General features: G+C 35.2%; 2 protein-coding genes across 7 annotated transcripts in view; one reads left to right on the forward strand and one right to left on the reverse strand.

Annotated features, from left to right (window-relative positions):
* LOC117334782 (death-associated protein kinase 1-like) overlaps nucleotides 1–5147 on the reverse strand; it is a 138300-nt gene extending 133153 nt beyond the window's left edge. For all 4 annotated transcript variants that reach the window (XR_004534232.1, XR_004534231.1, XM_033894582.1 and 1 more), the window contains exon 1: nucleotides 4911–5147. Coding sequence is in view for 2 of the 4 variants with exons in the window: in XM_033894582.1 (XP_033750473.1) it covers nucleotides 4911–4969 (59 nt within the window). In the remaining 2 variants the exon portion in view is untranslated. The remainder of the gene's footprint in view (nucleotides 1–4910) is intronic.
* Nucleotides 5148–5587: 440 nt separating this feature from the next.
* Nucleotides 5588–20668, forward strand: LOC117334698 (very-long-chain (3R)-3-hydroxyacyl-CoA dehydratase-like). Of its 3 annotated transcripts, XR_004534213.1 has the most exons (11): nucleotides 5613–5884; nucleotides 10898–11014; nucleotides 11249–11416; nucleotides 11554–11617; nucleotides 12617–12730; nucleotides 13025–13152; nucleotides 14405–14517; nucleotides 17040–17146; nucleotides 17476–17607; nucleotides 18520–20131; nucleotides 20351–20668. XR_004534213.1 is itself a non-coding variant. In XM_033894462.1 (10 exons), exons 1-10 carry the CDS (start codon nucleotides 5801–5803, stop codon nucleotides 18603–18605), a joined length of 1113 nt encoding a protein of 370 aa, XP_033750353.1. In that variant the 5' UTR covers nucleotides 5613–5800; the 3' UTR covers nucleotides 18606–20667. The 3 variants fall into 3 exon arrangements, 2 of the variants coding, with proteins under 2 accessions (XP_033750354.1, XP_033750353.1); XM_033894462.1 differs by having other exon boundaries at nucleotides 18520–20667; XM_033894463.1 differs by lacking the exons at nucleotides 17040–17146; nucleotides 17476–17607; nucleotides 18520–20131; nucleotides 20351–20668 and adding an exon at nucleotides 14681–17015 and having other exon boundaries at nucleotides 5588–5884.
* The last annotated feature ends 4208 nt before the right edge of the window (nucleotides 20669–24876 follow it).

Consider the following 24876-nt stretch of genomic DNA (forward strand, 5'->3'; position numbering starts at 1 on the left):
AAATACATGTACTAGTTGATGTAGGTCAGCTGACTTTCATATTATAGCATACCTCAGATAAAACACCAACTGATCATGACTATTTACAGCTGATAACTGGATTATCATTTCTAAATATAAACAAGCAATACAACCATGAAAATAGACCATGGTATGGAATTCTCAATAAAATATCTTTGTACTACGATTTTATTGGTAGATAAACCAGATCAGAAGGTGTCACAGAAACAAAGGAGATCGAGATTGAGTTGTGTAAAAGTTTGGGAGATAAAAACTTCACAACCTCAGGCCCAATAATAAGATAAGTGTAACACCCTGATCAGGTGTTGTTCCCTTCATAAACAGCCTCCATGTATGTTCCTTATTGTTAGACATTCTTACAGCTAAATTTGATAAACATTTTGTTCCGATTTACATCCAGGAAGAATGTTGATGCTATTTAGCTAATTAGGAGTGGGAGACAGACAGTATTTACAGAAGAGCAATGTCAAAATCCCATAACCCTTGTAGCCAATCCTATGATGCCTAAACCCTTGAGGTGCAAACAGCTCTTGATATATAGGAGGCTGGTTAGGTATTTGTACTCTATGTCCTTTTCACTGAACTTTGTATCGAACTGAAACCCACAAAAGATAAAGATCACATCCATCAAAAGATCACACCCATCAAGTCCATGTATATTGGTGATTTACCTAAAACTTGTCAAACAGTTTACATTGCACTTGACAGATCAATATATATATCTGTCCTCAACGTTATTGAACTAAACATATTGATATTGAATATCATACAGAAACTTGTCTGACAATATTTACCAGGTATCAATCTAATGATAATACAGGACCTCTGGGTCTAATGGCAATACCGTTTAACACCCATGATGGCATATTTACCAGAAATGATGATAAGTAATGTATGTGTGTATAATATATCTGTATTAATTATATAACCATTAGATAATCTATACATTAAACCAAAAACATAAAAAATTGTCTATACAATATATATTAGATCACAAACAAAAAACAATTGTCTATACAATATTAGACCACAAACATAAAAATTGTCTATACATTATTATACCAACAAAATATAATATATGTATAAAAAATACTCAGGAGAACACATTCAGTTCTAGCTACTTTTAAATTTCATGAAAGATAAATATTAAAAAAAAAAAAACTTCAATATTTCCAGAGTATATCAAATTATGATTGAGTGCTTGCAGCAACATCACAACAGCAATATCATCATTCATAACTTAAATCAGTACATGTATGCATATATATTTATTTTAATTAAATAATGTATATTTTTTCTTATTTTAATCAAATATGTAACTGTTACAGTGCCAATTGCATTTGGATTGACATAAAGCTGTAGGGGTATATAAGTATGTCATGTAAATATGTCTATCCTAAGGACTATGGGTTGGTCATAAAATGTTAACTAAAGGTAGATCAGATATAGGGAATGACAAGTCTATCACTACTGATAGAGATCTGTCGAGTGCCCATATACCACCAAAAACAAAAGCTCAGAGGCATGCTCAAACTACCCACACTTCATACCTGTAAAACAGGGGGTGTTAAACACCCAATGTGTAAACTGGAAATCAATATGGTTAAACTAAAATTAAACTGCATATAAAAAAGCCTGAAACTCGAACTTGATCTTGATCTGCATGTAGCTACGAGGTTACATGCCAACTTTCACCAACATACCTAGAAGCATGGCTGAGAAAAGTTTGGAAAACTGAGTGGACAGACTGACAGACAAACAGGGAGGAAACCTATTGTCCCCTCATTTTCACTGGAATGGGACTTATAATGATATTCTGTATACCGTATCCCTCATAGGTTCTCCATAGAGTAGGTGAATTATATATAATTATATAGGATCCATGGAATATAGAATGATACGTACCCTTCTATATCAACACAGAATGCATTTTTCTATCTTTTATACAAGTTATACATATAGACATGGCCTCAGTAGCTATATATATATATACACACATAATGGATGATTTGGTTCCAATTCAATCACCATGTTTTATTACAGGCAGATGTTTTAATACTGCAAAGCCCAAGAATAAATTAAATATACAGAAAAATTAATGTATGTATTTTTATTTATTTAACGAGTTTGTTATCTTTTTCATTAATATGCAAAATGTGCACACATATAAATCCTTAGTTATTCAGGCAACCTGGATATGTTGTTGATTTGTCTATCAACAACATGTTTAGTTAATACACCTTTTATGCACCAACCTTAACGTCTTATATACATACATTTACACACCTTTCCTGACATGACGCATGCTAGATGCTACATACAACACTACAGATGTTTGTCAATCCAGCAATAATGCCTGGTCATTTTTAACTTTACTTTGTATAGACTTAACTTTAAGATCATTGACCTCTCCACTGAAAAATGTACAACTATAACCATTACATATATATGCCCTGGAAAGTGTAATGATCATATTGATATCCTCAGGAATTAATAAAAGTTTTTTTTTTTTCAACAAACCAACTCTAGATCTGTTATAGGCTCTGTATAGTAATTACATGTATACAGAAAATGACTGTCTCACAGAGTACAATGGCAAAGTCCTTGGAGTTACACAATCATTAATACAATGTTCTAGTTCAGCGAGTGCTATATTGACAAGATATAGGTCTGATTATAACACAAAGAGTAATGGGCTAAATATCTAGATTGTGAAGACATATAAAACAATTTATAGCACTTGATTTGATGACCATAAGATGACCTACACAAAAATACTGCTACAAATCATTCCACATGGTAAAACTAAATAAATGGAATACTTAGATTGCCATGTTACAATATTTAGTTTAAAAAATTCAATGGATGGCCATGGCTTATCATTACTGTTTTCTTATATTGTATTTCATATATGTTAAATAAATTATCAACCACTGCACTATAATAATTTCAAATATCCAAATTAAAGGAATGCATAAGGTTTTACTAATATAATTAAATATTGATGTTTATTGACTTGTTACTGTATCCTAATATACAGTAATCTTGAAGATCTATACAGAAATTTGTACCTGTTCAGGATTGTACAATTCCTAAATGAAAACTTCATTTGCAATTGCAACTGCAAACATTATTGGTATTTTTGGCCCAGATGGAAGCATGTGAGGGGTTTTAAATACTGTGGGATGAAACCTGGAGAAAACCCTAGTGGTCAGGCAGGTGACCATAATAATATACCTTTTCACATCCGATAAGGGAATCAAACTCTGTCGGTTTAAGAGAAAGACAAGTGTTTTGCCACTGTGCCACCAACCATGGATGGAAGTGCACAAGGGGTAATACATGTACAGTGGATAGAAATCAAATATACCTGGAAAAACCCACATGGTCGAGGCAGGTGACCATAATTACGACATATGTACATTCTCACATCCGATCAGGGAATCAAACTCTTGCGTTCTAAGAGAAAGGCAATAGTTTTACCACTGCATGTGCCACCCCAATTCCGGTGAGCTTAATTACATGTACATATCGATCACTAGAATAGATTTAGAATGTCTGATTGAATATTACATTTGAAATTGTCATACATCTTTGAGATTTGGTTCAGTTCTTTTATCTACATAAATCAATGTAATATAACTACACTAAAGTTGTTATTGACAATGAGTTGGATGCTGCAATACAGCCGCTATTCAAGAACAAATCAATACACAGCACTGCAGTATTCTGGAAAAGAAGTCTAGATCTATTTTGCTCTAAAGTATTAAGTTGCATCTGTATGTGCAGTATTGTGCACTAGGAGATTCGCATGATCAAATTCTGGAGCATTTGATTTCTGATGTCATCTTCACAAATGTCACTTTGTTATAATACAATAACTTACTCTGGTAGTAAGACTGATATAGCTAATACAATAAAATAAAGCTTATATATATGTTTTCAATTACATTTTAAGGTAAATCCTCACCATACAGAAATTGTATTGAATCTTTAATACATTTTATAGTAAAATTCTTCAGTAATCGTATTTGTTCAGCCAGTTTTCATATAATTGCAAGTTGTGTTCTAGCTAATTGATTGAGTTCATTGAGTATCACCTATTTGAGGAGTTTGACCAATTAATCGAGTAACAATTTAAATCTGTATTAGAGTTTTCGTCAGAAATGCTTGGTATTGGTATAACCTGTGAAAAAAACTTGTCATAATCAATCGCTTGATTGTGGATGTTGCTAATATCATATAAATTACTAGCACCTAGATGATTGGAATGATGCAGTAAGCACTGCAAAGGATTGTAAAAAATGTTAAATAGGCAAAGAAAGATAATGAAATATCAACTGATTTTAACTGCATGATCATCAATTGGATAGACAAAAGTGATGATTAAGAAATTTCAACCTATTCCAGCAACTAGTAATAGTAAAACTTATCATGTTGAGCCAGGGGAACCTTGGTCAGTCAGAAAAATGATCATTTAGTCATTGTAGAAGTCGGATGTAATGTAACTAGCATCATTTTATATATAAATGTCACTAATTAAAAAAAAAAAGGATTTTCGAATTGGATGATATTTACTGTTTATGTTATTGTAAATGTTGTTGTTCTCATTTATTATTCTAGTCAATAGTTGTTCTAATGTCGCTAGAAATCAATAGGTTGGCTGATCTTCCAGGACACGGGTAGCCTTATATTGATTTTTGAAAAAATCAAATCTCTGTCCTGATTTTTATCAACATATGGGTATTACTTTGTGTTATACTTTACGAATCATTAATTCATTTTAAGTAAAATTGAAACTGACACGGAAAGTACTTATTTCAGGATGTCATGACATGTCTTGACGTTTATGACAGTAATCCTGTATTGTGTGTGTATTCAAGTCTTACCTTCCGATATCCTCTCCGACTTCATAGAAGTTTTCAAACGGTTCCTTTTTAAATTCCATATCAAGATATTCTTAGAAACACAACTACTTCCGTGGACATGGTCGTTAAAGTCTGTGTTACACCAGATGCAGCATGAACAATCTATGGTAACGCTACTTAGTGTTGCTGCTGAAACCAATCTCTCTCACACTGCCTTGTCAAAATTATCATCTGCTACGAAATACCGGAAGTGTGCTGCGAGCCTACGGTGTTCGGGCCCGCGCGTTTTACATTGAATAGACATATATTAAGTAATCTGTATTTCTGTTTCTACATTAGGAAACACTATAATGTTGTTCATCCATAACAAAAAGATCCAATATTTTTGATATTAAAAAAAAATAGATTTTAAAATCGTCCTTGACCTTTCACTCCGTAATTTTGAGATAGGGTGAATTCGTTTAACCCGAGCCGAAGTGAGTAGCTTCTGGAGCTTCCTCCTCTTAGTATGAGCTCAGGTAAACGGTTAAAGATAAAGATACGGAATCTTAATTTAAAAGTCGGGCATGTTTTGCATGAAACATAAGCTCTAAACAGCTTGTATTCCACATAATAAATATATATCAACAGATATAAAAACATAAGGCATCAAGGCAGAGCATGCTTGAGTGCGAGTTACACCAAATCACCCTCTGAATAATGAAGATCGTCGATTTCTAACGTTAAAATACTTTTCAGAAATTGTTACTGACACGGTTAGCTGAAAAAAAGCAATTTGAATTGTTGCAGAGAAAATGACTTTAATCAATCAAGCCGTCGTGGAGAAAAACGAAAATAACCAAAGCTCGGATTCTGGACTTGTGCTCTAGTCGGCTCGGGATATACTAATTCATCCCAATCGCACTTTGATCATGGCCGATACTTTGAGACCTTTCGTTTACTGGGGACAGAAAACTGATCAAATCTTCTTAAAGGTTGATCTTAGAGACGTGGAAGTAAGTGTCTTTGTACATATATCTCGTATTTATGTTTTGATGAATTATTAAGTAATTGCATAAAAGCACTGGTGTATTCCTTCTAGTAAAACCTCCTCCGGAGAGAAATGCCGGTTTGTTTTTCACGCTCACAGACACGTACGTATTGTACACCAGGTAGGAAACCTAGTCACTACTTGAGCATCGGCAACTCTGGCTAATTTAGTATAGACAGATTTTGAAATATAACCAAAACAAGTGCGATATGTGGTTGGTGTTTCAGTTTGATAATGAAACAGTGAAATTCCGTCTCGCCATCAGGACATTCTAAATAATAAATCATATGCCTTTATAACAAGATCCTGTTGTTGGTAATTTCAACTTTATTTGTATATTTGAGCTGACAGCAGAGGAAAACGTAATTCAGAAATAAATCTGTGTATCAGTATGTATCATAGAGATCCTGGAATGCAATGCAAGTACCAAAAACTGCAGTAACGGATTTCCAACATGTGAGCCCCAAATCGAAGAAATCCAACTCCAGACAGTATTAATTTTCCGAGACAACTTTGTATTATATAATTGAGTGCTGTAACTTTCTATAAAAAAAAAACCCATTAAAAGTTGTTGTTTTTTTGACTAATTTCTGGGTTTTACACATAAGTTTCAAACAATTTTGGATGCTTTAAGTATAGCCTATACTTATATTATAGCGTCCAAAATATGCATCAGTAAAATCGACAAAAAAAAGAGAAGGTGGGGGAAAAGTTTTCAAACAGAAGTTTTAACTCTTTGATAATAGTAAAATGGGTGCAGTTATTTATCACCCTACATCATCAGAAGGTGGGTTATTCAAATTGCCCTACATCATCAGATGGTGGGCTATTCAAATTGCCCTACATCATGAGGGGGCGGGCTATTTAAATTGCCCTGCATCATGAGGGGGCGGGCTATTTAAATTGCCCTGCATCTTTAGTCCGTCTGTGGGTCAGTAAACACCTGGATAGGAATCTGTAAGTTAACAAAGCTACATTACAATAATATAATTTAATTGTAATTATCAGTCCGATTTGATACATTGAATTGACAGAATGTTTACATTATATCGCGACAGGCCTATATATAGCTAGCCAGCTTGCAATTTGAAGCGGTCCCATCTACAATTCTCCTACCCCCAATTACCTTGTGATTTGCAGTCTTTAATATGATTATGTGTGGTATCTGTACACAATATATATACAGAGCTTATAATATTAGGCCCAATTTAGAATTAATTAATTGTACATCATTTTGGACCTGAATATATATGGCAACTTGCTAAAGTGAGATTGCATGAGTGCAGAATGTTTAGCTCAATGTTGACTGGTTTTGATCAGAAAAGCAAAATAACTGACAGGTGGCCATCTTTGATTTTGAGAATTGAAGTTTGTTATCACTAGCTATTTCTTGAAATTAAAAGTACAGGAGGGATATTCCTCAAACTTCATGTGCAGGTTCTCCCTTTGTCCCTGGTTGTGTAATCCAATTCAGATTTATGATGAGAAAAACAAAATGGCCAGTAGACGGCCATGTTGGATTTTTGAGAATTAAAACATGCTATTTCCTGAAAAGAACTGGAGGGATCTATCTCAAACTTCATGTGTAGGTTCCCCTTGGTATGTCAATTTAAGTTAGGGTTTTGAAATATCTGACAGGCAGCCATATGCATCATATATTGAACATTGAAATTTGTTATCGCTAATCCTCAGAAAGTACTGAAGGGATCTTTCTCAAATTTCATATGTAGGTTCCCCTTGGTGCCTAGTTATGCATATTGCATTTTGAGACCAATCGGAAAACAACATGGCCGACAGGCAGCCATCTTGGATTTTGACAATTGAAGTTTGTTATCGCTATTTCGTTGGTGACTACTTCACTGAACAACATATGATAAAGGTGTCAAATTAAGAACAATTGATATTTTATAATTAGTTGTTTCCCCTATATGTTTTATCTCGGTGTTTAGCCTTGTAATGATCATGATGTGTTGTGTTTGAAATTTAGTTTTGTTTTTTTATTTGTTTATAACAGGTAGAAAAAGGAGTAACCTTTCTGGGCATACTCCCAAACATTGTTGTATTGTTTTTTTATATATAATATTGTCAAATATATAATTTAATAAAGAAACATCTCAGTATCACATTCAGTTATTTACAAGTTTGTGGTGTGTGACGGCCTTTTTAAGATAAGCATTTTAATTTTTTTTATATCAGCTTAATGTAAAAAATTGATATCCTGTATCAAATATGTCAAACTGATAAAATTGTGGGGCTTCCCCTTTTCAAGGTTTTGAAACACATTTCCATATTTATGTTGGTGTCAATTAAGTTTATTGTGCTTCCGGAACTCATTTGAGATACTCAGAAAGTACTGAAGGGATCTTTCTCAAATTTCATATGTAGGTTCCTCTTGGTGCCTAGTTATGCATATTGCATTTTGAGACCAATCGGAAAACAACATGGCCGACAGGCAGCCATCTTGGATTTTGACAATTGAAGTTTGTTATCGCTATTTCTCAGAAAGTACTGAAGGGATCTCTCTCAAATTTCATATGTAGGTTCCACTTGGTGCCTAGTTATGCATATTGCATTTTGAGACCAATCGGAAAACAACATGGCCGACAGACAGCCATCTTGGATTTTGACAATTGAAGTGTGTTGTCGCTATTTCTCAGAAAGTACTGAAGGGATCTTTCTCAAATTTCATATGTAGGTTCCACTTGGTGCCTAGTTATGCATATTGCATTTTGAGACCAATCAGAAAACAACATGGCCGACAGGCAGCCATCTTGGATTTTGACAATTGAAGTTTGTTATCGCTATTTCTCAGAAAGTGATGAAGGGATCTTTCTTAAATTTCATATGTAGGTTCCCCTTGGTGCCTAGTTATGCATATTGCATTTTGAGACCAATCGGAAAACAACATGGCCGACAGGCAGCCATCTTGGAATTTGACAATTGAAGTTTGTTATCGCTATTTCTCAAAAACTGATGAAGGGATCTTTCTCAAATTTCATACGTAGGTTCCTCTTGTTGCCTAGTTATGCATATTACATTTTGAGACCAATCGGAAAACAACATGGCCGACAGGCAGCCATCTTGGATTTTGACAATTGAAGTTTGTTATCGCTATTTCTCAGAAAGTGATGAAGGGATCTTTCTCAAATTTCATATGTAGGTTCCCCTTGGTGCCTAGTTATGCATATTGCATTTTGAAACTAATCAGAAAACAACATGGCCGACAGGCAGCCATCTTTGATTTTGACAATTGAAGTTTGTTATCGCTATTTCTCAGAAAGCACTCAAGGGATCTTTCTCAAATTTCATATGTAGGTTCCCCTCAGTGCCTAGTTTTGCATATTGGGACCAATCCAAAAACAACATGGTCGACAGACAGCCATTATCGCTAAATCTTAAATTTTATATATAGCTTCCCCTTGTTTGAAAAGTACTAGCTATAGAGGGCTGTTTCTGAATTTACACAGATTTGTAAGACTTAGAAGAAGGGAAAAGTAGAGAAAAGATCAATCTGACATGGAACCTATGAAGATCATTCAATGGTGGGCGCCAAGATCCCTCTGGGATCTCTTGTTGAGAATTAAAATTTGCTATTTCCTGAAAAGAACTGGAGGGATCTATCTCAAACTTCATGTGTAGGTTCCCCTTGGTATGTCAAATCAAGTTAGGGTTTTGATCAGAAAAACTAAATATCTGACAGGCAGCCATATGCATCATTGAACATTGAAGTTTGTTATCACTATTTTTTTAAAACAACTGGAGGGATGTTTCTCAAATTTAACATTTAGGTTCCAATCGTTCTTGTTATCAGATCATTAATAGGAAAAGAAGAAGGGAAAGTAGAGAGAAGATCAGTCTGACATAAACCAATAAGGATCATTCAATGGTATATATATGTATAGGTTCCATGATCCCTCTGGGATCTGTTGTTTGGTGTATATGACTTTCAAGACCAGGACCAGGTATGGCTCATTTTTGAGAAAAAAAAGACCCACTAAAAAGCATACTACATAGCCTTTTTTGCAGTGGAACACTTGATAATATGAAATAGTGTATATGATTATACCATACCCATTATTATGATATTTTTTCCATGGACCAAATTTTCTCTGCACTGTCAGCCCTAGGAATCACTATCACCAGAGATTGCCAAGCCCATATGCACAAGGAAGTTTTCACACCTCACAATCATGATCAGAAAACAATAGAGATCAAATAATTAAAAATGAATTGTTTGTTTGTTTTCTGTGTTTATTGCCCTGTGAACTGCTAGGGTCATTTTGAGATGGGTCTCCTTGTGGCAGTTGGTGACTACTTCACTGAATAACATATGATAAAGGTGTCAAATTAAGTAAGAACAATTTATATTTTATAATTAGTTGTTTCCCCTATATGTTTTATCTCGGTGTTTAGCCTTGTAATGATGTGTTGTGTTTGAAATTTAGTTTTGTTTTTTTTATTTGTTGATAACAGGTAGAAAAAGGAGTAACCTTTCTGGGCATACTCCCAAAAATTGTGGTATTGTTTTTTTATATATAATATTGTCAAATATATAATTTTATAATGAAACATCTCAGTATCACATTCAGTTATTTACAAGTTTGTGGTGTGTGACGGTCTTTTTAAGATAAGCATTTGAATTTTTTATATCAGCTTAATGTAAAAAAAATGATTTACTGTATCAAATATGTCAAACTGATAAAATTGTGGGGCTTCCCCCTTTCAAGGTTTTGAAACACATTTCCATATTTATGTTGGTGTCAATTAAGTTTATTGTGCTTCCGGAACTCATTTGAGATACATTTGTTTTGGCCGATTTAGAATTCGAATCGGAATGTCTAATTTTTTTTTGATTTCCACTTCTTTTGCCCCCTAGCTGAAGAGTCTAGAAGGATGAAAACATATTATACCAGTACAGTGTACTGTCTATTGCTAAATCTTTATTTTAAAGTTAAACATATCTGTATGATCTTTTCAGAATGAAGTGGTAAAGCTGACAGAATCTGGTTTGACTTTTAATGCTGAAGGATTTGGGGTGAGGGGCCAGAACTACTACAGTATCGACATTGAGTTCTACCATCCTGTCGACCCAGAGGTAACTGTCTGACCTAGTAATAGTTAAGCCCTCGATCATAGTAACAATTCATACATGTTGGTCATATGACAATTTGTAACCATTGATCCTAGTAAACTTCAAGTGATTGTGATTCACCATACAGCTCCGCAGGTCATTATAAAGCAGATGTAGATCACTGTTTGTTTATCCTATAAGTAATGAATATACATGACTACTCCTTCCTATATATGTAATACATTTGTTTTGTTGCAGGAAAGCAAGTATCGAGTCTTGGGACCATGTATTGAGTTTCAAATAAAGAAGAGTGGTGACGGAGAGATATGGCCGAGACTTACCTACGACAAAATCAAGATGCCATGGCTGAAAATTGACTTTGATAAGGTGGCATATGAGGATTCAGAGTCGGAGAAAGAAGAAAAGGTTTAAACATTTCTCAGGGGCTAGTGTTAATCCTAGATCTTACGAGGTTTATTGAAATCTCTCTCTTTGTTTGATATAAATATTATGTTATCTTTGGAGTAAACTGATTTTTTACATTTTGGCTGTATTTTTTACAGAATGTTGATCATGCTGAGTATATGAAGCACCTGGAAAAGGAACTGTTATCCAACCGGGATATAGGTAAATATGTGTGGGGATATCTCTGAGTTTTGATAACTAGAAGATATTGGGTATTTCAAGATATTTGTGATGAGATTTTTTAAAATAAATTTAACTGCCTTTTTAAAATTTCAATGAAATTTTCTTTGAAAATTGAGAGAAATTCCCTAACTCTCTCCAGGATATTTCCTGTGAATAACTGTCTTAAAATTTTCAAGAGACTAATTATAAGGTCATTGTATCAGTTTTATAACATCTTATTGTCCTGTTTTTGCTTTACCTGATAAAATAGGAAATAAAGTTTTCAAATGTTTCTGTATAATTGTCACATTTTACAATAAAGATAACTTCCTCAGAATTTTTTGTACCTTTCAGGATCAATAATTTAGCCTTCAGTCATAACTTGGTGAGAGTGCTACTGCATGAATTATAACAATTCACTGTGAAAGCTCAGGCATGAACGTATCATCATACCATTCCTTTTGGAGATTGTACATAGCATGGGGTGGGCATATATTGTCTACCCTTCAGTACTCTTATCTTTGTACCTTTAAATTTTCATACATTCTGTTTCTGCCAGAACCATAATGGACTATTGTTATTAACAGACCGTTGTGTTTCTGTTCTTTAGACATTTGATTGTTCTTCTGTCCCCTATGTTCTTCTTTCCTCTATTATCTTCTGTCTGTCTTATATGCATATCTAAATTTGACAGAGTATTACGGTATGACATCGCCTGTCCATCTAGTGTAAATTTGCGTTTTTCCTACATTTTTCAATTGATCTTCCTTTTTTCATTTCTTCGAATTTGAAAGTTAAGAAGTATCTTTATTACAGGGCCTGATCTTTTAATTGGTTTCAGCAAAGATAGTTTAGACTTTAGAGGTCAACGTCACTATAACTTTAAATAGGAGATTAATTAATTGCATTCTGTTCAATATAAAAATTTGTACACTTTAAATAAAACTCGTTCCACACAGATTAGGGCTATTTTTTTATGATCTTGTGATATTGTTTCAGAGCCATTTCCAGACGTTAAGACCTGCTACTTGTTTGTGTACAACCTGGTCCAGTTTGTTGGTTTCACATATATATTCACAGCACTCACCTACCACTGTGTCAGGGATGTACATTGTAAGTATTATGTCAGGTAAATCAATGATCAACAAAATAATCATCAAATCCATGTTTATACAAATCTCATGATATATACATTTGTACTAATTCCATATGTTAGAGCGGTACCAAAGTTAAACAGATTAGCGTAACAGGGAGATTTTCTATTGAAAACAATACAGAACCTGAAATTAGTTCCACCATAATAATGGGTAATGCTTTTAGTGTGAAAAGATAACAATTGAAATTTTAAGTGTAATTCCAAATCAGACTCTCATAGTGATGAAGTTCCTCATCCTCTTTATGTTGCAGTTGCATTTTCTAACACAATGGAAATTGCTGGGACACAGATGCTATTTGTACAACTGGCTGCTGTCCTAGAAATTGTCCATCCTCTACTTGGCTTGGTGAAGTCTAGTCCTCTTCCAGCCTTCATGCAGGTAATCATAATAATTACTCATTTATTATAGCTGTTAAGATTCCGTTGAACTTTTGTAATGTCAAAAGCTAAATCTGTTGTTGGGAAAACATGTTTTTAATATGTGATAATTTCCTGATAAACAATTATATAACTAGTTTCATTAACAATATTTAAATGCATGGGATGATTTTCTTGGAAATTTGATAACTGAGTAATATAGTTTTGAAATTTCAGCAATGCGAAATAAATCAAAGACATTCTATGATATACCGGTACAATGTACATACTATATATTTGATAGTTTGACGTCAAAGTATATTACATTACAATTAGATAAAACCTAACAACAGTCGGAGTCATGTAGGTGATACACCAGTAACTAACTAGTCCGAGTCATGTAGGTGATAAACCAGTAACTAACTAGTCTGAGTCATGTAGGTGATAAACCAGTAACTAACTAGTCTGAGTCATGTAGGTGATAAACCAGTAACTAACTAGTCCGAGTCATGAAGGTGATAAACCAGTAACTAACTAGTCTGAGTCATGTAGGTGATAAACCAGTAACTAACAACAGTCTGAGTCATGAAGGTGATAAACCAGTAACTAACTAGTCCGAGTCATGTAGGTGATAAACCAGTAACTAACTAGTCTGAGTCATGTAGGTGATAAACCAGTAACTAACTAGTCCGAGTCATGTAGGTGATAAACCAGTAACTAACTAGACTGAGTCATGTAGGTGATAAACCAGTAACTAACTAGTCCGAGTCATGTAGGTGATAAACCAGTAACTAACTTGTCCGAGTCATGTAGGTGGTAAACCAGTAACTAACTAGTCCGAGTCATGTAGGTGGTAAACCAGTAACTAACTTGTCCGAGTCATGTAGGTGGTAAACCAGTAACTAACTAGTCCGAGTCATGTAGGTGATAAACCAGTAACTAACTAGTCCGAGTCATGTAGGTGATAAACCAGTAACTAACTAGTCGGAGTCATGTAGGTGATAAACCAGTAACTAACTAGTCCGAGTCATGAAGGTGATAAACCAGTAACTAACTAGTCTGAGTCATGTAGGTGATAAACCAGTAACTAACTAGTCCGAGTCATGTAGGTGATAAACCAGTAACTAACTAGTCCGAGTCATGTAGGTGATAAACCAGTAACTAACTAGTCTGAGTCATGTAGGTGATAAACCAGTAACTAACTACTACAGTATTGCAGTCACAAACTATCTTGAGACTAAATTTTATATTGATTTTGTTTCCATTATTTTTAGGTTACAGGTCGGAATTTTGTGTTGTTTATTGTCGTGGGACAGGAGCCGCGCCTACACCAAACATCAGTGTTATTGATCCTGTTCTTGGTGTGGAGCTCTATAGAGGTTGTTAGGTAGGTGGACCGAGGAGTTCTTTATATACAAATATTCAAAGTTTGTTACTGCTAATTCTCAAATTTCATATGTAGGTTCCCCTTGATCCTAGTTATTCCTGACTTTCTAAACATGACTGACCATGAGGACACATTTACCAATGGTTTATCAGTGTGATTACAGCGACAGACCTGGGATATGAGGACACATTTACCAAAGGTTTATCAGTGTGATTACAGCGACAGACCTGGGATATGAGGACACATTTACCAATGGTTTATCAGTGTGATTACAGCGACAGACCTGGGATATGAGGACACATTTACCAATGGTTTATCAGTGTGATTACAGCGACAGACCTGGGATATGAGGACACATTTACCAATGGTTTATCAGTGTGATTACAGCGACAGACCTGGGATATGAGGACACATTTACCAATGGTTTATCAGTGTGGTTACAGCGACAGACCTGGGATATGAGGACACATTTACCAATGGTTTATCGGTGTGATTACAGCGACAGACCTGGGATATGAGGACACATTTACCAATGGTTTATCAGTGTGATTACAGCGACAGACCTGGGATATGAGGACACATTTACCAATGGTTTATCAGTGTGATTACAGCAACAGACCTGGGATATGAGGACACATTTACCAATGGTTTATCAGTGTGATTACAGCGACAGACCTGGGATATGAGGACACATTTACCAATGGTTTATCAGTGTGATTACAGCGACAGACCTGGGATATGAGGACACATTTACCAATGGTTTATCAGTGTGATTACAGCGACAGACCTGGGATATGAGGACACATTTACCAATGGTTTATCAGTGTGATTACAGCGACAGACCTGGGATATGAGGACACATTTACCAATGGTTTATCAGTGTGATTACAGCGACAGACCTGGGATATGAGGACACATTTACCAATGGTTTATCAGTGTGATTACAGCGACAGACCTGGGATATGAGGACACATTTACCAATGGTTTATCAGTGTGATTACAGCGACAGACCTGGGATATGAGGACACATTTACCAATGGTTTATCAGTGTGATTACACTGACAGACCTGGGATATGAGGACACATTTACCAATGGTTTATCAGTGTGATTACAGCGACAGACCTGGGATATGAGGACACATTTACCAATGGTTTATCAGTGTGATTACAGCGACAGACCTGGGATATGAGGACACATTTACCAAAGGTTTATCAGTGTGATTACAGCGACAGACCTGGGATATGAGGACACATTTACCAATGGTTTATCAGTGTGATTACAGCGACAGACCTGGGATATGAGGACACATTTACCAATGGTTTATCAGTGTGATTACAGCGACAGACCTGGGATATGAGGACACATTTACCAATGGTTTATCAGTGTGATTACAGCGACAGACCTGGGATATGAGGACACATTTACCAATGGTTTATCAGTGTGATTACAGCGACAGACCAGGGATATGAGGACACATTTACCAATGGTTTATCAGTGTGATTACAGCGACAGACCTGGGATATGAGGACACATTTACCAATGGTTTATCAGTGTGATTACAGCGACAGACCTGGGATATGAGGACACATTTACCAATGGTTTATCAGTGTGATTACAGCGACAGACCAGGGATATGAGGACACATTTACCAATGGTTTATCAGTGTGATTACAGCGACAGACCTGGGATATGAGGACACATTTACCAATGGTTTATCAGTGTGATTACAGCGACAGACCTGGGATATGAGGACACATTTACCAATGGTTTATCAGTGTGATTACAGCGACAGACCTGGGATATGAGGACACATTTACCAATGGTTTATCAGTGTGATTACAGCGACAGACCTGGGATATGAGGACACATTTACCAATGGTTTATCAGTGTGATTACAGCGACAGACCTGGGATATGAGGACACATTTACCAATGGTTTATCAGTGTGATTACAGCGACAGACCTGGGATATGAGGACACATTTACCAATGGTTTATCAGTGTGATTACAGCGACAGACCTGGGATATGAGGACACATTTACCAATGGTTTATCAGTGTGATTACAGCGACAGACCAGGGATATGAGGACACATTTACCAATGGTTTATCAGTGTGATTACAGCGACAGACCTGGGATATGAGGACACATTTACCAATGGTTTATCAGTGTGATTACAGCGACAGACCTGGGATATGAGGACACATTTACCAATGGTTTATCAGTGTGATTACAGCGACAGACCTGGGATATGTAGTTTACATGTTTACAGTGTAAAATAAAAATTGAATTTACAACAGTTGCGAAAAAATTATATAAACTTATATTAATCACTCTTGTTGGCAGGTGACCCAGTAACTATTCGTATCCGATTAGGGAATCAAACCTTGACGGCCTAGGTGAAAACCAAGAGTGTTACCACTTTGCCACCCTGCCACACAGTACTTAAGTGCTGAACATACTTTTAAACGATGATCTGTTTATAGATATATATATATATAGGTAGGTTTTCTTGGTTGACAGATATCCGTTCTACATGCTGTCAGTGCTGGGGAAGAAGAATGATTTGATTACTTGGTGTCGCTACACGGCTTGGGTGCCCCTGTATCCCCTGGGTTTTATTTCTGAGGGTAAGTTTCTTTATTCTTGTAAGTTTGTGTTTTGCTGGAAACACACAAAAAATGAAAGAAAAGAAAACACCAAAGACTGAATTGGACACTTTTTGATGAAATGAATGCTCAAAAATTGAAATTTTTCTAATGATCTTCTGTAGCTGCTCTGATAATTTAAGTTTTTTTTTTCAAGTTGAGCGAAAGCAGATCACTACCTATTTTCATCATTTAATGGTCAAAGGGAGATAACTACTTATTTTCATCATTAATGGTCAAAGGGAGATAACTACTTATTTTCATCATTAATGGTCAAAGGGACATAACTACCTACTTTCCTTTATTTTCAGCATTGGTCATTGTGATGGCCATCCCATACTATGAACAGACAGAGAAATTTTCAGTATTCCTTCCAAACTCTTTCAACATCTCATTTTATTTCCCTTGGTTTTTAAAGAGCTATACAGCTGTATTTATCCCAGGTAAGTAAAACATCTTTATGTTAAAACAGAAACATAATCACTATCGTACACATAGATTATGAAATTTGAAATGTTTTTCTCTCTTTTAAGTTAAATTTAGTTTACTTTTTAGACTTTGATATTTCTTTGGAAAAAGCAACACTTGATATCAAATATACTTTAAAAGGAAGAGATAAAATCTTTTGATGCCTCTTCTGATAATAAAGATCAGAATAGTTTGACAAGATTAGATCATTTATTTATAATTTCTCTTTTAACATAACTAATTTCTCATAAAAAAAAGTATATTGAATTGAACTTGAGTGGTTAAGCTGATGATGTGAGAATATTTTGAGTTTACCTGTATACAAGCTGATGATGTGAGAATATTTGGAGTTTACCTGTATAAAAGCTGATGATGTGAGAATATTGTGAGTTTACCCGATACAAGCTGATGATGTGAGAATATTTGGAGTTTACCTGTATATACAAGCTGTTGATGTGAGAATATTTTGAGTTTACCTGTATACAAGCTAATGATGTGAGAATATTGTGAGTTTACCCTGTATACAAGCTGGTGATGTTAATAATTTCCTTTTTTTTATGTGTACTTCAGTGTTTAATTCATTTCTTAAATCAGTTTGATCAAGTTTGCCAAGGTTTTGATAATGTAATTGATGTGATACCTGATAGTACTCACCCATTCTATTTGTTAATGGCTTCAACAGCCAAAAGGTAACAACAAATTATTAAATAAAAAGTAAAAAAAAACTTCCTCACACAGACAATCTTTTCCCCTTTTGTGACCGTTTTATTATCCTGAAAACCATTATGATTTCCTGAATTACTGATTTGTGAGACACAAATATTGTTTCAGTACACTGCCTTTGTGGAACGAAGATGTTGACTAACGATGATCACATTCTTTTTCAGCGGGCTATTTCATGATGTCTACGATGTACAAACAGAGGCAAAAGGCTTGTAAGTCACTCAAACTGTTCGGGACCAAGAAAGAATAGGAGCTATATTGTATGGTTATAATAGGTACTTCATCACACTGTATGATATGTGGCACATGTAAGTCATAAGTCACATGATTGTTGTATAGTCCGAATACCTCTGTTTTATTTGATAATCAGAAAACTTTCTAATTTAAAAGAGACAAAGCTAAAGAGACAAAGCTAATCAGATATTAATTTGTTTTAATTTTGTAGAAACTTTTTATTTTGTATTTTCTTGCTAATGTCATGCAAGAAACAAGTAGAATAGTTATAAATGTCTTTATTATGATTAAGCATTACACAATTGGATTTCACATTGTGGTATTTTTTTCTGTTTGTGTGGGTATTGTTATGATATTCTGCTTGTGTTGAAATAGAATGTAGGCATCTAATGCAGTTTTGTGTGTGTTTTCATCATACATTGTATTCTTAAAAATTAAATTGAAATGAACTTTTTTTATTTGTCAAGAGTGAAATGGACTTTTTATTATTAGGAAACTATTTTTTTTGCTGAACACCGTAAGCATTTAAATAGAAGGTAAGCATTTGCGAAGGTTAGCATCCTTATCAGCATGATTAAGCCTAATAGGTCTATAAAATTTGTATTGCTTTTTGCTTTTTTCAGTTATAGTATAATTAGGATATCAATAGAAGTTCACAGACGACTACAATTTATTGATGAAAGTAGCTGATAGACTATTTGATATTTATTGGAGTAAAAGGGTGTGATGAGGAGAAACACAGAATGATAAGGTACAGGTATACTTTGTTTGTTACAGATAAAAGAAGTTTATATATGTGAGAGTACATGTATTATGAGAAAATATAAGCAATTAAGTTGTTACATAAAACTAATGGTTGTCCAAGTGTTGGTTGTAGGTATTTGTTCGAGTAAATTCACAAATATATTACAGATTACAGATTATTGTGACGAGTAAATTCACAAATATATTATAGATTACAGTTTGTTGTGATGAGTAAATTCACAAATATATTACAGATTATTGTGACGAGTAAATTCACAAATATATTATAGATTACATTTTAGTTTGCCAAGTAAGATGTTAACAAATATATTTCAGATTAGTTTACTGCTGTTGTGTCCCTTGGCATGTACACCTTGTACTTGAAGTTAGTTTGACTTGCACCCTAACATTGTGTAGAGATAGGAAAAATTTGTATGATTAATTTAATATACTATTACCATTAGGGTGTTGCAGAGAAATCTTGAACTCTCGGGATGATATTGTTGATTGCTTAATGCACTGCAGAACTTAGACCATCAAAAATGTCACCCCTCAGATTGAAAATTTCTCATGTCGTCATCAAGATAGGGAGGGATTTATGCTCTCTCAACATACCATTTTATTTACATGTGTGTCTAAATGTTTAAATATTAAAAAAAAAAATTGTAATGCTGTTCAAATTTGATGTCATTGTATTTTTTCTATGATATGTTGTATTGTTGCTGTGAAGTCATTTTATTGTTGCTGTGATGTCATTAATATTTCTTAGTTTATCGTGCTGGTGTTATAGAACTTCAGGTCAGTTAACAAGACACTAAGGTCAAGGTTGTAATATTTCTTAGTTTATCGTGCTGGTGTTATAGGACTTCAGATCAGTTAACAGGACATTAAGATCAAGGTTGTAATATTTCTTAGTTTATCGTGCTGGTGTTATAGGACTTCAGGTCAGTTAACAGGACATTAAGGTCAAGGTTGTAATATTTCTTAGTTTATCGTGCTGGTGTTATAGGACTTCAGGTCAGTTAACAAGACACTAAGGTCAAGGTTGTAATATTTCTTAGTTTATCGTGCTGGTGTTATAGGACTTCAGGTCAGTTAACAGGACATTAAGGTCAAGGTTGTAATATTTCTTAGTTTATCGTGCTGGTGTTATAGGACTTCAGGTCAGTTAACAAGACATTAAGGTCAAGGTTGTAATATTTCTTAGTTTATCCAGAGCCCCACTCGATTTGCACTCTTCTCCTTCTAGAATATATCTTCCGGTCACTCGATTTGTAGCTCTTCTGCTTCTGGAAGATCTTCTAACTCTTCCGTCTCGAAGCTGGAAGATTTATCTTCTAAGATGGCGGCGACCACGTTTTAAGTGTGCGAGTGATGAGTCTCACTAGAGAAGAATTTATGACACATACATGCACGTGATTGTGTCATAGTGTTTGAGAAAACTTAAACACTTGTTTATTTTGGGTTATATTCTCCAGGTTTACTCGATTTACATATAACGGAATGCGATCTTCTTAGAAGGCTTCTCTTCTGAGAAGAGTGCAAATCGAGTGGGGCTCTGCTGGTGTTATAGGACTTCAGGTCTGTTAACAGGACACTCATTTTTGGTTGTATGTGTTTTATCTTTCTTTGTACAAGTTGAAAAAAATTGTGAGGAATTAAAATTAGTATCTAGATCTATTTTGTAATCAATTTTGATATTACTGGAGCAGTGACATTTTAAAGAAATTGTCAAAATAAAGAAGAAAAAAACAACTAGGGGGAATTAACAATACATGTAATTGATTTATTATCGAACATTATTTAAGCCCATACTTGTTAAAATGTCCATCCAAGTCTATTGAATTTTTTTTTTAAATGCTAGAAAATATTGTTTCATTGTCCTAAACAAGCTCTCTCCTGATTTAGAGTGAAAGTTTATCAGGAAATAGACCAAAGATTATAGACAGCCATCAAGATTGATGTATACCTTTGTGTTATGAATACTTGTTTCAAGATTCATTTTTACCAGAATCTATCATATAGAGATATGTTTCACTCCGTGGCAGAGTAGTTCCCCTTGAATCAGCAATTGAGCCATTTGTCTTTTTTTTTTAATTTAATTTTTTGGACCTGAATATCTATGTTAATACAGGTCTTGAAATTCTTTATCAGGGCTGGTCTGAAAGCAACATAAGACCTATATTCAAAAAAAAGTTTGGATAGAAATTTCTTTAAAAAATATATGTGAAATGGGCTCCAGTTGATTTTTATGTGTGCATCTGATTAAACTGTATACAGAAATATGCATGTATGAAAACATCCATTAACTCATCCATGTAATGTTTTACTCTAATTTTAAGTCTTTACTACATGTACTAATGTTGATAATTATACAAATGTATGTTTGTGCAATACAAAGCATGAAATGCTAATGGAGCGTTAGGTTAATGTTAGGGGACACTGGGAACCCCTAATAATCCAGTATATGATCCATGTTACTACTACGATGCTATACCAGTATTGATCATATGAAATCTAAGGAATTTTTAAAAATAATGTTGGGTATATTGTGGCAGTATTATGATAGTGGTTTTTTTAAATCACTAAGTTTACTTTGTAGAAATGCAATAATTCCTTACGAGTTGATTTCTTGTACAATTCATTTTTTGTTTATTTTTCATCTTACCAGATGAGTTCGGGTGTAACGTGGTAAAATGGTACCAGATAATAAAGAAATGGTGCTAATGGGTACTGTACAAATGGGTACTTTACAAATGGGTAATGTGTTGGGTTTACATTTGATTTATATAATTTACATGATGATTTACAATGATTTCTATATAAACTATCAATGTTATATTGTGTTGTTTTGGTTGATTGTGATCAGATAAGTGTTGTAAATACATCATTGTCGAAGACCAACGATACTATCAACCGTGGGTCTCGGACGATGTAAATACATATACCGGGGTATTTACTGACCATTTCTGTCTCAAAGTTGTTGCCTTTAAAATATTGCAATGTTTATGAAGCAACTTTTGTCGTACTACATGGGGAGTGGAAAAGAGCTATCTTACTTTTCCATTGGTGTCATCTTCTTCCATGTCAACATTTAGAAATTCCATCTAGTTCACTACAGCGACATAATTTGACAATTAAATCATAGGGTGTACAAATTAAATGAAGACGAAATAAAGATTCGGAAAGCTTTCATTAAAAGGTATGCAAAATCAAATGCATAGGGTCCACAATATTTCTTCAATACAAACATTGTCTGTTTTAACTGATACAACTATAAATTATGTAAAAAAAAGAAAAAAGGATGAACCATTCTTTACCTTAATTGATAGGAACTTACGTATTATAGATAAGGAGTTGGCAGAAAACTTTTGTCAAAATCTTTTTAATTATGACGATGACAGTGAAAAAAGAACAATGTAAGGTATTTTAAAAATTTGTTTATTCAAATTGAGAGCCTTTTCTCTGAAAACTGGACATATATGTTGTGGACATAGTTCCACATTTTTCTCATTTGAATATCATTTTTCATTTGTTGATTACTTTTATTTGTTTGTTCATTTTATACTTTAGAGACTGAAAGGATATCTCTTTAAATATGGGAAAATCTACCTAAGTTACATGCCATATCTTGGGTATCTTTGGAAATCAATAATAATTCTGAGGCTACCGATCAAACTTTAAAGGAAACTTTAGATTGATTTGTTATCGTCTCTTAAACCCACTCTTTCACCTTCAGAATGGAGCGGCTATGTTAGGGAAATCATACGCAATTCAGATGAAACTTGGGAAAGTTATTGGTACAAGATTTAAATAAATAATGCTTTAACAGACGTACAATGTAATATTTGTCAAAATAGTTGGCTTGACAAAATTGATGTCCTCAGCCTTACCAGGGTATGGGACATACTAAATAAAGAATGTCAGAGAAGTTTCAGGGAATTCAGATTAAACATGACTATTTTATAGGCACTCAGAAACTAAGAGATTGATAGGTTGGTAAATCATGCAGACAAGAAAGAAATTAAGTAGTATGGCCATAGACTGCCTAGATTCAACTGATCAGAAATTGTGTCCCCCTCTAAGCATCAGAATTGTATTTTCTATGTTTTATTTTTGATAATAAAAATCCAAATATGGAAAAATAAAAACATAGTTCTGTTTCTGTTACCAACTGTGGAGAATATATCTACTAAAGTGAGATTTTCTGATCACCAGTAATTAAATTAGCAAGTTTTAAAACCATTAAGTTTTTATCATACATGTAAACCAGTCTTTGACCTATTCTTTATGGTATGGCATTTATGGTCTGTCTGTCTATCCGTCCGTCCGTCAATCCGTCCATTTGCCAGTCTGACCAATTACTTGGGGTACAGACGTCCAGTATATGGTGAAGATGAGGTGGGGGTACAGACATCAGTATATGGTGGAGATGGGGTGGGGGTACAGACATCCAGTGTATAGTGGAGATGGGGTGGGGGTACAGACATCCAGTGTATAGTGGAGATGGGGTGGGGTACAGACATCCAGTATATGGTGGAGATGGGGTGTCGGTACAGACATCCAGTGTATAGTGGAGATGGGGTGGGGGTACAGACATCCAGTTTATAGTGGAGATGGGGTGGGGGTACAGACATCCAGCGATCGTGGAGATTGGGTGGGGGTACAGACATCCAGTATATGGTGGAGATGGGGTGGGGGTACAGACATCCAGTATATGGTGGAGATGGGGTGGGGGTACAGACATCCAGTGTATGGTGGAGATGGGGTGGGGGTACAGACATCCAGTATATGGTGGAGATGGGGTGGGGGTACAGACATCCAGCGATCGTGGAGATGGGGTGGGGGTACAGACATCCAGTATATGGTGGAGATGGGGTGGGGGTACAGACATCCAGTATACAGTGGAGATGGGGTGGGGGTACAGACATCCAGTGTATGGTGGAGATGGGATGGGGGTACAGACATCCAGTGTATAGTGGAGATGGGGTGGGGGTACAGACATCAGTATATGGTGGAGATGGGGTGGGGGTACAGACATCAGTATATGGTGGAGATGGGGTGGGGGTACAGACATCATTATATGGTGGAGATGGGGTGGGGGGTACAGACATCCAGTATATGGTGGAGATGGGGTGGGGGTACAGGCATCCAGTATATGGTGGAGATGGGGTGGGGGTACAGACATCCAGTATATGGTGGAGATGGGGTGGGGGTACAGACATCCAGTATATGGTGGAGATGGGGTGGGGGTACAGACATCAGTATATGGTGGAGATGGGGTGGGGGTACAGACATCCAGTATATGGTGGAGATGGGGTGGGGGTACAGACATCCAGTATATGGTGGAGATGGGGTGGGGGTACAGACATCCAGTATATGGTGGAGATGGGGTGGGGGTACAGACATCCAGTATATGGTGGAGATGGGGTGGGGGTACAGACATCAGTATATGGTGGAGATGGGGTGGGGGTACAGACATCCAGTATATGGTGGAGATGGGGTGGGGATACAGACATCCAGTATTTGGTGGAGATGGGGTG

This window comes from Pecten maximus, chromosome 9 (genome assembly GCF_902652985.1).
Source record: "Pecten maximus chromosome 9, xPecMax1.1, whole genome shotgun sequence".
Lineage (NCBI taxonomy): Eukaryota > Metazoa > Mollusca > Bivalvia > Pectinida > Pectinidae > Pecten > Pecten maximus.

Excerpts from the sequence above, each read along its gene's own strand:
- LOC117334698 (XM_033894462.1), top strand. The coding sequence starts at position 5,801 with ATGGCCGATACTTTGAGACCTTTCGTTTACTGGGGACAGAAAACTGAT. Across the intron at positions 11,015-11,248 it reads ACCATCCTGTCGACCCAGAG|GAAAGCAAGTATCGAGTCTT; the intron begins GTAACTGTCTGA and ends GTTTTGTTGCAG. Across the intron at positions 17,608-18,519 it reads TACAGCTGTATTTATCCCAG|CGGGCTATTTCATGATGTCT; the intron begins GTAAGTAAAACA and ends ATTCTTTTTCAG.